The sequence below is a fragment of the Ailuropoda melanoleuca genome, chromosome 19 (assembly GCF_002007445.2).
Source record: "Ailuropoda melanoleuca isolate Jingjing chromosome 19, ASM200744v2, whole genome shotgun sequence".
NCBI classification, from domain to species: domain Eukaryota; kingdom Metazoa; phylum Chordata; class Mammalia; order Carnivora; family Ursidae; genus Ailuropoda; species Ailuropoda melanoleuca.
In genome coordinates this window covers 10,666,205-10,678,625 of record NC_048236.1, presented here as the reverse complement: position 1 = coordinate 10,678,625, position 12,421 = coordinate 10,666,205, and the positions used below count along the sequence as shown (strand labels likewise).

The 12,421-nt window shown below is 43.8% G+C and overlaps 1 protein-coding gene across 3 annotated transcripts in view; it reads left to right on the top strand.

Moving 5' to 3' along the window:
• The window catches only part of CILK1 (ciliogenesis associated kinase 1), a 56,519-nt gene that overhangs the window by 25,671 nt on the left and 18,427 nt on the right, over positions 1–12,421 (top strand). For all 3 annotated transcript variants that reach the window (XM_011229565.3, XM_034647937.1, XM_034647938.1), the window contains 2 exons: positions 2,638–2,759; positions 3,800–3,879. In XM_011229565.3, the coding sequence (XP_011227867.2) occupies positions 2,638–2,759; positions 3,800–3,879 (202 nt within the window). The remainder of the gene's footprint in view (positions 1–2,637; positions 2,760–3,799; positions 3,880–12,421) is intronic.

The following is a 12,421-nucleotide window of genomic DNA, read 5'->3' as shown; positions in this document are numbered from 1 at the left end:
ATCCCTCAGGCACAGACCACGCCATTCCACTCCCACACCCATACCTGAGAAGGGCTTCTGTCCTGGCACAGCCTTTCCCTCCCACTGACTTCGTCTAAATGCTATTCTTCCTTCATGTCACATTGTGGATGATACACTCATTGACCATTCAGAGTTTGCTGATTACTCCTTCTTGAAACATATCTAATGTTCCTTGTCTCTGTCATTCTCTTGACTCTAATAAAATCTCCCTCATTCTGTTCTGTGGATTTTGTATTCATGCCCTCTCTTCTTAATTAGGTTGTTTGCCTCTTACCGGCAAGGACTGTGTCTCGTGCCCCCCAGTACCGTTGAGGAGCAGTATGTTGTAGTTTTGTTTAATTGTTGTTTTTTTTTTTCAAATATTTTATTTATTTCACAGGGAGAGAGACAGCGAGACAGGGAATACAAGCAGGGGGAGTGGGAGAGGAAGAAGCAGGCTCCCAAGGGAGGAGCCGAATGCAGGGCTCGATCCCCGAACTCTGGGATCACGCCCCGAGCCGAAGGCAGAGGCTTAACAACTGAGCCACCCAGGCGCCCCCTGTTTAATTGTTAAGCACCTTCATCCAAATGGGGATAAACAGTCTCCATTCGGACTGCTAACCTGGGTTGGTTTCATTTGCTATTTGTGCTTCTCGGCCCTAAGTGTCCTGCCTCTTCTTCTCCTTATAAACCTTACTTGTGCCTAAATAAGATGCCTTCTCTCTGTAAAATGAGTCGCATGAAATCTCCCACACTAAATTCATCCCTTTTATATTGAACTGATACAGACTTTACTTGTCCATGAGGCTCACTCAGAAACAAGAACTAAGAGCCCTTACTCTTGAACCAGTAATTCACGCTCAAAACATATGTCGGGCCAAGCATGGAAGGTACTCTGCTCCTTGCCTAGAATCCTCCTCTTGAAAAGCTTAAAAAAACCTACTTCATTTTCCTCTGACTGAATTTGCCGCGTTCATTCTGCAGCTCGTCAATTGGACATCTCAGCCATTGCTATGATGCATTTTAAGCGAATAGAAAAGATGGCTGCAGGGGTGAACACTTAACGAGTTAAGCAATGTTTGTGTTGGTTACTCATGGAGAACCTGGAATCCAACCTCACTAAAACAAGTAATCAGCCTGGCTGGGTCATTCTAGAAGGATCCAGCTTTGGGCTGACTATTTCCTGCCAGAGAGGCTCCTTGGCAGGAGTTTATCTTTCAGGAAGGAGGCTCCAGAAGAGTTTTATTTTGTTCTCATTCACCGGCCATATTTCCTCTCTCTTCCCGGCCGCTTGAAGTGACTGGATCATACTATAGCATTCGCAAGCTCTGATTCTGTGGGTGCATTATTACTGGGCGTCCTTCTAGATTCAGGTATTCGTGTTCACCTTTTTGTCTTCAGTCACTGTGCTTATTTTATAAAAGGAGTGTTCTTTTTAAGGAAATTCAAAGATTAGGAGGGCTTTACAATATATTATTATGGACTCACTTCTCTGTGAGGAAAAGGCTTTTGGAATTAAAGGGCTCACCCACTGGCCAGTGGCCCTTTGAGGCTCCCTTGAAGGAGACTGTTAATCAAATTCTGACCATCTGGTGAGCAAAGCCACAGTTTCTCCGGCTGTCGTACGTGAACAGGATCTCTGCTCACGAATACGAAAGTGCTCTTGCTCGTCATCAACAGAACTAGTGATGCAAACAGAAAAAAAGTTTACACGTGGCCGTGCTCACGTGGATGCGGCAGGAACAGGAAAACTGCACGTTTGCAACGATAAAGAATCAGGTCACGCCCCACTTTCTGAGCCACCCTCTTGATTCTCATCACCCGCCTGACTTTTTTGCCTTTGCTGTTCTTAGAAGCAGAGCTCTGTCTCCCGTCTCACAGTGGGGGGTGTAGGGGGGCTTTGCAATGAGATTTCTCCTCTTCCTCCTTTCTCCTTTAAAACTCAGGTCGGTGGCAGGACGGGCTAAATGGGTGATGGGAATTAAAGAGGGCACTTGTTGGGATGAGCACTGGGTGTTGTATGTGAGTGACGACTCACTAAATACCACTCCTGAAACCCAATACTACACCATATGTTAACTAACTTGAATTTAAATAAAATATTAAAAAATAAATGAAACTCCCATCGTAAGGACTGACTCATGGACACACATGAGTCAGACGGAAGTTGAGAGCCTCAGGCTATCAGCCTCTGTCTATGTGAACAATTTCCTGTTCAAAGGGTCTGCAGACTGTTAGCTGGTCATCTCGGCCCAGAGCAGCTGCCTTCTCTAATACTGGAACAATCAAAGCTTTAGCTTCCCATTGGTTCTCTTCTGGCCATTTTCATGTCATGAATTCCATCATCTGGAGGGAGCGCGCCTAAAATAGCCCTGGCCCATTGCCTGGTGCAGCCGCAGCCAGAAATACCCGCAGTGGTCAAGTACTTACTTGCTAGTCAGCTAATCAAAATAGTTTTTCTACATAAAGTGATTATTGACTTCAGATAAATACCATTTATTGTCAGTAAGATAGGAATCGTGGCATTTCCATGGTTCTAGAATGAGATGTTTCTTCCGAAGTATATGTGCGATTGCTTTTCTTTTCCAACAACAGATTTTCTCTCATTTTTTTCTGTTTCTCCCCCTCACCTTTCAGTCTTTAAAGAAGCTCAACCATGCCAACGTAGTAAAATTAAAAGAAGTTATCAGGGAAAATGATCATCTTTATTTTATCTTCGAGTACATGAAGGAAAACCTTTACCAACTCATTAAAGAAAGGTACAGTTTGGTCATCATGATCTTAGAAGTAAATATCGCAAAGTAGATGTGTTTTCTTTTTGCTTTTGTCTGTTACAGTTAACACTGCTTAGGCTTCCCTGTTGAAAGCTGCCCAGTAGATGAAGGGCCCAGCCCACATTCTAACTCGAGAGGCCTCGTGATGGCTTCAGAGACGCTGCTTTCAATGCAGCCGTTTTCATGTTTCAACGGGTTATTCACCCAGAGAAGCTCAGAGATTGAACAGATACTCCGCAGCTCTCCATTCCCACAAGGACGTATGGGCAAAGCGATTGCAGGTCAGGGAGTAACGGCCTCGTTTATTCTGAGACCTCCATTGAGAACTTGGAGGTTTACTGCACCTCCTTTCTTGTACAGTGCTCAGGGGCTTGTGTGCTGGGAAGAGGAAACTAGTAACAAACTTACCTGCGATGGTAATTTTGAACTTTGAAAGGGAACCACGTGGAAATTCTTGAGCATATTTTCCCAGTGGCGAGCGAGCGCCATTCCCAGCTTCTCTCTGAGTGAACTCAGCCAACAAACACGGTCTTCATTGTCACTAACAACAGTGAAGCTATGTGGTTTGCCCAACCAGGGGGGATACGGCACTATCCCCTACTATCCGCTACATTTCATAAGGACTTCATCTGGAAGACCTCGGATTTTCCCCATTAAAAAATGTTTTTCCCATTAAAATTTTTTAAAAGTTTTATTGTATATTATGGAGAGAGAAGATTTTTATATGATCAGAGGGATTGGGGGGGGCAGTTACCATAAAATTTGTAATCTTTTCTTCTTTGTAACATAACTGAACATACCAATTACCAATATACCAATACTCCCGTGTTTACAGGGTAGCTGTCTTGTATGGACAAATGGTTGCTTTTCTTTGGTCTTTATGATCAAAGGATCTGGTCACATTAGTGTGTGAGCAAATGTTTTCTTAAAATCTTACCGTATAACCAAAAGAACAGGAACATAGAGTATTTGTTGGCATATGTAAATCTAGATTCATAACTTTTTTCCTCCTCTCTCCCATCCAGAAATAAGTTGTTTCCTGAATCTGCTATAAGGAATATCATGTACCAGATATTACAAGGACTTGCATTTATTCACAAACACGGTAGGTGATTTGGAGTCTTGTACTTTTTAACAGCAGTGACATGTTGTCATCAGGCAGAAGGGACAGGGGAAGCATCAGGGTCTTTTGTGACTACCTCCCAGAAGAGGTTGACGGGTTGAGAGGCTGACAGTGGGGTTTGGGATGTGTTCTCTTTTGTAACTTGATTTCTGAATTTTTCTCATTATTTATCATGTCTGCGTGTTCTTCTTCTTTAGGCTTTAACATTAAGCTCATTGGTTATAGATCTAAAAGTTATTCCTGCCCATTAGCTGGTGTATTAAGACACCTGAGATTAGAATTCAGAGACATTTCACGTATTGTGTGTAATCTGCTGCTGCTTTACCGTGGCTTCTCATTTTCCTGATGTATCATATTTCAGTTCAAAAGTGTTCTAAAATGGCCTAACAAAATTTATTCAACACAGGAAAATAAAATCACTTAAAAATTAGCAAAGAAAGGAAAAGATGAAGGTAAAACAAGGTATGGATATAGCTAGAGGGGAAGTTAACCTGCAAAATGCACGTCTGCAAGTTCTATTTAAGTAAAAGAAATAGGCTACAGATTTGATTCTGAGCTTTCTTTCTTTTTTTTTATAATAAATTTTTATTATGTTATGTTAGTCACCATATAGTACGTCCTTAGTTTTTGATGTAGAGATCCATGATTGTTTGCGTGTAACACCCAGTGCACCATGCAATACATGCCCTCCTTAGTACCCATCACCAGCCTATCCCAATCCCCCATCCCCCTCCCCTCTGAAGCCCTCAGTTTGTTTCCCAGAGTCCATAGTCTCTCGTGGTTCATTCCCCCTTATGTTTACCCCCCTTCATTCTTCCCTTCCTTCTCCTACCGATCTTCTTGCTAGTTCTTATGTGAGCTTGCTTTCTGACAATGCAAAATGTGAAACATGACCAATTGTATCCAACATAGTTCCCTCACCACCAGTAAAAACAGTCCAGTTTCCCAAGAGAACTAGAACTATTCTTGGAACTAAGACCAAAGAGGCTTCTCTCGTGGATCCTTACTAGATTTATCAGTGACTTCGTGATAAACAGTGATAGTTTGCATAGGGCAGTTTCCTGTCATAACCCTCATTCTAGGCCAGTTCTATCACCTGATCAGAGAAAACAGTCCTACTGGGCCCAGTGTGATTCACTGTAGTGACGGTCTGGGTCGTCCAAGGAGAGATTTAGAATATCTACAGGAATGGATGGCCATATACCCTTTGGGAAATCCTCCAATACTGTTGTCCTTAGCTGAGCTTTTGAAAGGTGTTAAGTAACAATGACTCTGAAACTGTATTTTCCAGCAAACACCTTCGCCACTAAGCCTCTGCTACTAACTAGACGCAGACCCCCAGCTTCTTGTGGACCTAGAGCCCTGGGATGGGCGTGTTCACCAGTGGAGCCAGGAGTCACTTTAACTTTGAAGACAGATGGGCCAAGCAGTTGATCTTACACAGGCAGAAAGCCATTCACCCCCAGCCTAAAGATGTTGTTGCCATTGCAAATATTGCACCAACAGATGAGTTCCATTACCGAATAAGGAACCCGGGCGGAAGCCCTTTGATAATACGGTCAGTGCAGACTTAACACAAATTGGCAGTGAGTAGAAAAGATACCGTGCCTCAGCCAGTGGCCCGGTTCATCTGGGATCCTTCCCAGCCCGCTCTTTAACCTCTAAGAGGCCCCTCGGTTAGCGGCTATCTATGCAAATCCATGTCAGCCTCAGGCACATGCTGAGTCATCAGTGAGTAATATGCAAGACTGAGTCCACTTGTGAACCAATTCCTGTAGGAAGTTTTTAGTAAAAAGTCAGCCCGATTCTGCTGGCTTCAATGGAGCCTTCAGTCACCGGGATGGAATTCACAAGGGATGGAATTTGCAAAACATGAAAAACTGGTATGGCGTCTGAGGCACAAATAGGGGGAGAAGGGTAACTTACTGGATTTAAGAGCCCAGCAAAAGAAAGTGATGAGAAATCAAAGAGATTCTCAAAAGAGAAAGGTCGGCCAGAATGTTTTCACACAGGCACAGTCACATAATGTCTCCGTTACTCGGGCTGTTTGCTCAGTCCTGGAAACTGAGTAGTGGACCTCAAAGAAAGTGAACATTCATTGGCTTTCTCTTCTTTTCCTTTAGTTGCTTTTCGTGAGACTCAGGTATCTGTTGCCAGAAAGGACTTGTAGTCTTTTTGCTTGGGTCTCTACCTAACCCCATCAAATGAACTCACACACTCACACATGTGCCTCACGCATGGGCATACGCATACGCGAGCCCACATACCTGTGTGTATGCTGCTCCCCCCCCCACAGGCACACACCCACACCCACAAATGCACGTCTGTGGGCACACACACATGCGTATTTGTATACAGTAATGCAGCATCCAGATACTGTTGTGACACCACAGCTCTTGGAAACTACGCACAGTTTCCCTCACACCCCTTGGACACTCAGATCGTGTATGAAGATGGTGCAAGGGAAGGCTTAGGTCATGGACTAAGTTAGCGCACCTCTGTTTTTGCAACCCCAGAGCCATCGCTATTACCAAAGATTCTTGTAGATGCTTTCCCCCAGCTGTTAAGTGCCCAGGTCTAGTTTGAGCTTCATAACATTTCCTCTGTCACCCGACTTATTTCCTTGCCACCTTCTCAGTTAGCAAGGACAGATGGCATCTGTTTCTTCCAAAGAAGATGAAACTGATGTTCAGAGAGGCTGAAAGACCTGCCAAAGGCCCCACTGCAACAGAGTAGTAGGGGGGAGGTTAGCTCGGGGATCGGTGCCCATTTGCCATGCTTTACTAGAAAAACCTGTCTTTTCTCAAAGAGAACCAGAGAATCAGAGGTGAACAAACCAGTGATGATAATTGTAGGGGGAAGGATATTAATTTTACAGGTCCCATCTCATTTTCATTGATAAATGATTTTCGGAAACGTTATAATGGTTGGTTTTTGTACAGTATTGACTTGCCTTTGTTTCAGTGCACACGTAACTCCATACTATCCCTTTCTTCCGGTAATGGAAAAAAAAATCATCTGAAGCGCTTCTCAGATGTGTCTTGTTAGCTTGTTCTCACTGCGAGAAGGTGCATTCTGCCCCCAGGGAGTGGCATCCTTGGAGAGGGGAGAGCCGTGCTGCAGGCAGTTGCTATAGCCGTAGTTCGTGTCACCGAGTACTCTCCCCTGTAGGGAATGAAAACGTGACTGCACTTGGTGCTGATTGAGCAATGCCAGAACGTATGTACTTTGCTGGAATTAAATAATAAATGCAAACCGGGTTTCATCCTTGACCTGCCCTTAGAAATGTCCAGCTCACACTTACTCACTGTTACCCAATCAGAAATGCCTTAGGTGGCTGGGAGGACAGTGTTTTGCCCCGAGAAGTGGTTCTCTGCTTCTGTGTTTCACCACTGTCTCGCAGTGCATGACCTTGAGTCATACCTTGGCCTTTCTGTGTGTGGCTGTCCTGTTGGTCTTCTTGATCATAAAAACACTGTAGGTTTAAATTCAGTAATATCTGTGAAACTAACAACTTCCATAGCAGGAAGGAGTGCTCCGTAAATTCCTCGCGTTTCAGTATTCCAGTTATTTCCATATATTCATATCAGCTTCATCGTCAACAGAATGTGGCAGAGGGGAGAAAGCCTTCTTTGTGGTGTGATGTTTTCCTGGCCCAAGGGTTGTTAATGAAAAGTAAGCATCACACAGTTTCTGCCAGGATGAAAGAGAAAATCCCTCTGTTATTTGACTGGCATGGGGTACCCTGAAATTAAAAGGAAGGTCTTCTGGAAGCCAAACAGTTTTGAACAGGAAGATTCTTATCTTCATAGCACTTTGCTGTTGCGTGATGTCTGAATGACCCATCTGTTCAGGTTTCCTTTGTGAATCAGAAGCCCAGAGGAAGAAGGGGGCTCATTGTTACAAGCTGCTGTGCACACATCAGCAGAACACGTACCTAGCTAAGAATTGGATCAGAGCTCAGCACCACCTCCTCACAGTTGAAGCACATGGCTAGCTTCGTAAGCCTTAATGCTTACGTGCAAAAAATGGAGCTGTGTCTGCCTGCCCCCCATTGGGAGGATAAACGAGAGGATTCATACTACTACTAATGACAAAGTCTCGCAAGGTGCCAGAGTGCCAAGCAAGGCTTTAAAACCTTTAGAAAATTAACACATTGAATCCTGCAAAACGAGCCCTCAGGGTTTTCTTCCCATTTCCCAGATTAGGAAAATGAGGCACAGAGAGGTTAAGTGATTTTCCAGACAATGAACAGAATTGAGATTTGAAATTGGGCAACCTGATTGGTCTGCACACTTAACCACTATGCTGGATTGCCTCTTATATGGAAATTATAATGTTTTGTTAAAATAGAGATGAAAAATAAATGTCCATGACATGAAGGTGTTATAGTTTTAATTACCAAGGAATAGAACTCATAGGTATAAGACTAATAGTTAATTTAGTAATGAAAAGAACAGAGGGCTCGGTCTTCTACAGACATATTCATGAATGCCTCCTAGTTATAAAGGCTTATACTCAAATACGGTATAACAACATATGTCACCTGACGAATACAGTTTTCATTAGACATTTGTAGGGTTTGTTCACAATTAAGTTTTTTCCTAGCCATTGTTCCTCTGATTGTTTTGGGCCTGAAGTATGATCTACAGAACGTGAAGCTGCTTACACAGATACATGGGGGACCAGAATCTTCATTCTCCTCATTTTATGAGTGCACCTGTTCTGGTGGGATTAAAGAGGAGCTGGCAGTGAGGGAAAGGATAGAGCTTGACCAATGCAAGGAGGTGGTCTGTGCTCATGGGAGCCATGACCTATGGTGGAAGCAAGGTGCAAGGTCTGGAATGTAAGAGTGATACTTGTATCACAGGACTAGTCAGTGCAATGGGATGAGCTGAGCAAGGATAAGGTGCAAGTCGTTGTTGTTGTTGTAGATGGTGGCAGAGGGAGCTCGCCATGGGGCTTGGGTGCTGGAGGACAAATGACTCACGATAAGGGAAAGGCTGCATGAGTTTGGAAATAATAATTTAGCCCAAGTAGAGGAGAAAGAGGGAGTCTAAGAGGAGAAATAGCATCAGTGTGTACTTGAGAGGATTAGAACCACAAATGAAGATTTAACTATATGGATTGAGAGGGACAGAGTAGAGCCCAACAATGGCTCTAGCACATTTCTGGTAGGATTAAGAGTAATTAACCACACCCAACCATCACCAACCAATGACTCACTTTTCCCATCTGTTCAGTCAAAAAATGATGTTTGCCATTTCTTTTTTTCACTGGTATGTTTTTAATGCTCTGAGTTTTTGGAAAGACAGGCCATGGTCCCACAGTTCATAGCTTTTCAGGGCCACAGGAGTTTTCCTGCACGCACTGATGAAAGATCGCTCTCTGGTAACTGCTTCTGTCCGCAGTTCTTAAGCCAATTCCAAGATGGGAGCGTACAACCAGGCCTTCTGGGAGGTGGAGGGTACTCTGAAGAACACAGGGTCCAAACATGATGACTCAGCTATACAGAGTCTTAGAAGCCACCCACTGTGGTGTGCATTGATCATCTTTATTTAATTCACCCAATAATAAGCCATCCAAAGTTGTCCACATCAGAAAATTCTTTTATTTTAAAGGCCATCCTTGACTAATACTGAATTACCATTTGAATTTGATGACAGCCTCAAGTTTGGATCTTACTATAATTTAGGTTTAATTTATTATTAATTTGTTTAGGATACTTAAGGAAGTGGTGTGAAGAGGGCCATAGGGTCTATATTGGGGTGGTGGCGGGATAAGGAATGAAGCAGTGGAATGTAGACATATATTTTTTTTTCTTTCCATACACATTCCATGCAAACGATATACATAGGTGTGTGCACACACATATTCACTGGCTGTACCAATAGCAAACTCTCTGTCCCTCTCTGGTCTAACCCAGGTAGGACTTCTTTGATCTTCTCAAGGCCTTGGATTATGGGAAACAGAAGCAGCCTTTGGTGGGAAGGAAATACTTCCTCTTCTCACTTGTGGCCCTCTTTGAATATATATGATCCCCTCTGTACCTTCAGCCCCTTCTTTTTAAAAAAAATTTTTTTTAAATTAATTTATTTATTTTAAAGAGAGAGCGTGAGTGGGAGGGGCAGAGGGAGAGAGAGAGTCTTAAGCAGACTCCACACTGAGCACGGGGCCCAACACAGGGCTCAGTCTCATGACCCTGAGATCACAACCTGAGCTGAAACCAAGAGTCCAGTGCTTGACCGACTGCGCCACGCAGGCGCCCCCCTTCAACCCCTTCTGTGTGCTCTGTAATTATATGTATTTTGTGCATCTTAGCCAGCCATTCGCCTGCAGACCCATCATTATTCCGTGATACTATCCATTTGGAGTGTGACCTAATACCAAGCTCTGGCGATGAACAGAGGGGAGTGTCTTCTCTTTAAAACATGGTTGCTTTCCGTGACATGACATCCAGTGCATGTTAGGGTGTAACCACATCGCAGTCACCCATCCCTTCCTCTAGAGCAGAGAGGGTTGGGGGGATTTAGTCCTGCTGGAACTTCCCCTTGCTGAGGACTTCCTGCTCTGAGCCCTCAGTGTCTCCCCCACTGCTTCAGGGTCACTGCTCTTCTCACTTCTCAGTTGCTGTCTTGAGAGCCTTCCTGCCTCCTGGTCTTCTCTCTGTTGCCCGTGCCTACTTGGCCAAAGTAGATTTGTCACTATTGAGCTCTTTCATGTTCCCTACAAACCTATTCAAGACCTCTGTTCGGTCAATAAGACTATATTATGAGACCATCATGCCTCTACCATGGTGCTAGGCATTTAGAAAAAGTAGAATTGTGGCTTCTACCCTTAAAGTGCTCCATCCGATCAGAGAGAGATGGTCAATATACGTGAAAATGGCAGAGTTCTGCTCGAGTTCAGAGGGGACGGCTTATCATGTCTCCCAGGGCAAGAATTGTGTTCATTTGGGTTGCCTCTGAATCCACAGAGCCTTGCCCGGTGCCTGGCCTGGAGTGGGCCCTCAGGGAACATTTATTGGTAGGGTGAATGAGGGAGGAAGGCTAGCATAATTAAAATGGCTTCCTGGAGGATGGGAAACTCCATGTAGGTCTTGAAGGATGATAAAGATTGGTATATAGATAAAAACGAACAAGGGTGCAACATTGCTAATGGGAATAGATAACAATGAACCTGAAGGAAATAAGGAATTTTACCTGATCGGAACATACTTTTTATACATCCTGGTGATAAGTATTAGAAAATAAATCTATCTCTTTAGGTAGACTGAAAGGAGTTCAAGCTAATTAAATAAGTTTAAAGGAGCCATGGAAGGCCGTGTGCGTGTGTGACAGTGACAAGGGAAAGACAGTGTTTAAATTATCGGGAAGTGTGGAAATCCAGAGAAGCTGATCGAGGAAGGCCTGCCAGCAAGTGGCAGTGCAGGGATAGGCAAGGAGAGCAAAGATTTGGGAGGGATGAGTGAAAAGGAGCAGGAAGGGTCAAATAGGAGATATTTGGGTGAGAAATAGAACACAATTCCATGACTGTTTGGGAAGAACCCGATATAACTGCAAGAAACTGGGATATTTTATCAAAGGTTGGGAAGGAAAAAGGATTCAGGAGAGGAGAAAAGCGGTTTGGGGCAGGTTGATGGGGAGAGACTGTGGTATCCATCTGCTACCCCACTGGAGACGCGGGTCCAGAGAAGGGTGGGAGAGGTGTCAGAGATGCAGATCTGAGTGTCTTCAGCATGGAGGTTGTCAAGGAATAGTGTAGCTCTTCTGTGCTGGCTATTCATTCCCCCCATCATGTGCTAGTTGGGATGCAACGGTCACAATAATCCACACTGACAGCACATAACAAATAACACCATCCAGCAGCATTCACAGAATTATATGTCCAGTTCTGGTGGCCCCTGAGCTTGAGAGTCACGCAGAGTGATGTGTCTCTCGGTGATGCTCTCTACAAGTGGAAGGTTTTAGGTCTTCAGAGGCATTTATCACCCATCGGGGGTGCCTGAGCACACGTGGAAAGTTTGCGTGTTGAATGTCCTTCACGCACCCCCAGAGCTCTGCTGTAGCTGAGACAGGCTTCCCGTTCGGTGAGTTGTCTTTGCCTTCCCCAACGTGTGCTGCAGATATGCCTCTGCGTCTTCATTAGGCAAAGTAATAAGCATTGAACATATAAAATATTTGTTGCAACACACCAGAATCTCAGATACGAGAAGGTCGTATTCTTAAATCCCTTGTTCCTTAAACAAAAATTGTAATGTGTTTTCCTTGTGATATAAACTGTAAGAACTCGTGAGACTTTTGTCTTCTGAAATGGTTTTAATCTCAAATTTTTTCTAGCTGACTTGGGCAATGTTTTATATATGTACATTTCCCCCTGGGGTGACAATTTCTTTTTGTAAAGTTTTCTCAGCCCGTAACTGAGTTTTGATATTTAAAAGCTGTTGTCTATCTCAGGAAGAAATTACAAAGAGCAGTTTTTGAATTGTCTCACTTTTTTTTTTTTTTAAGATTTTATTTATTTA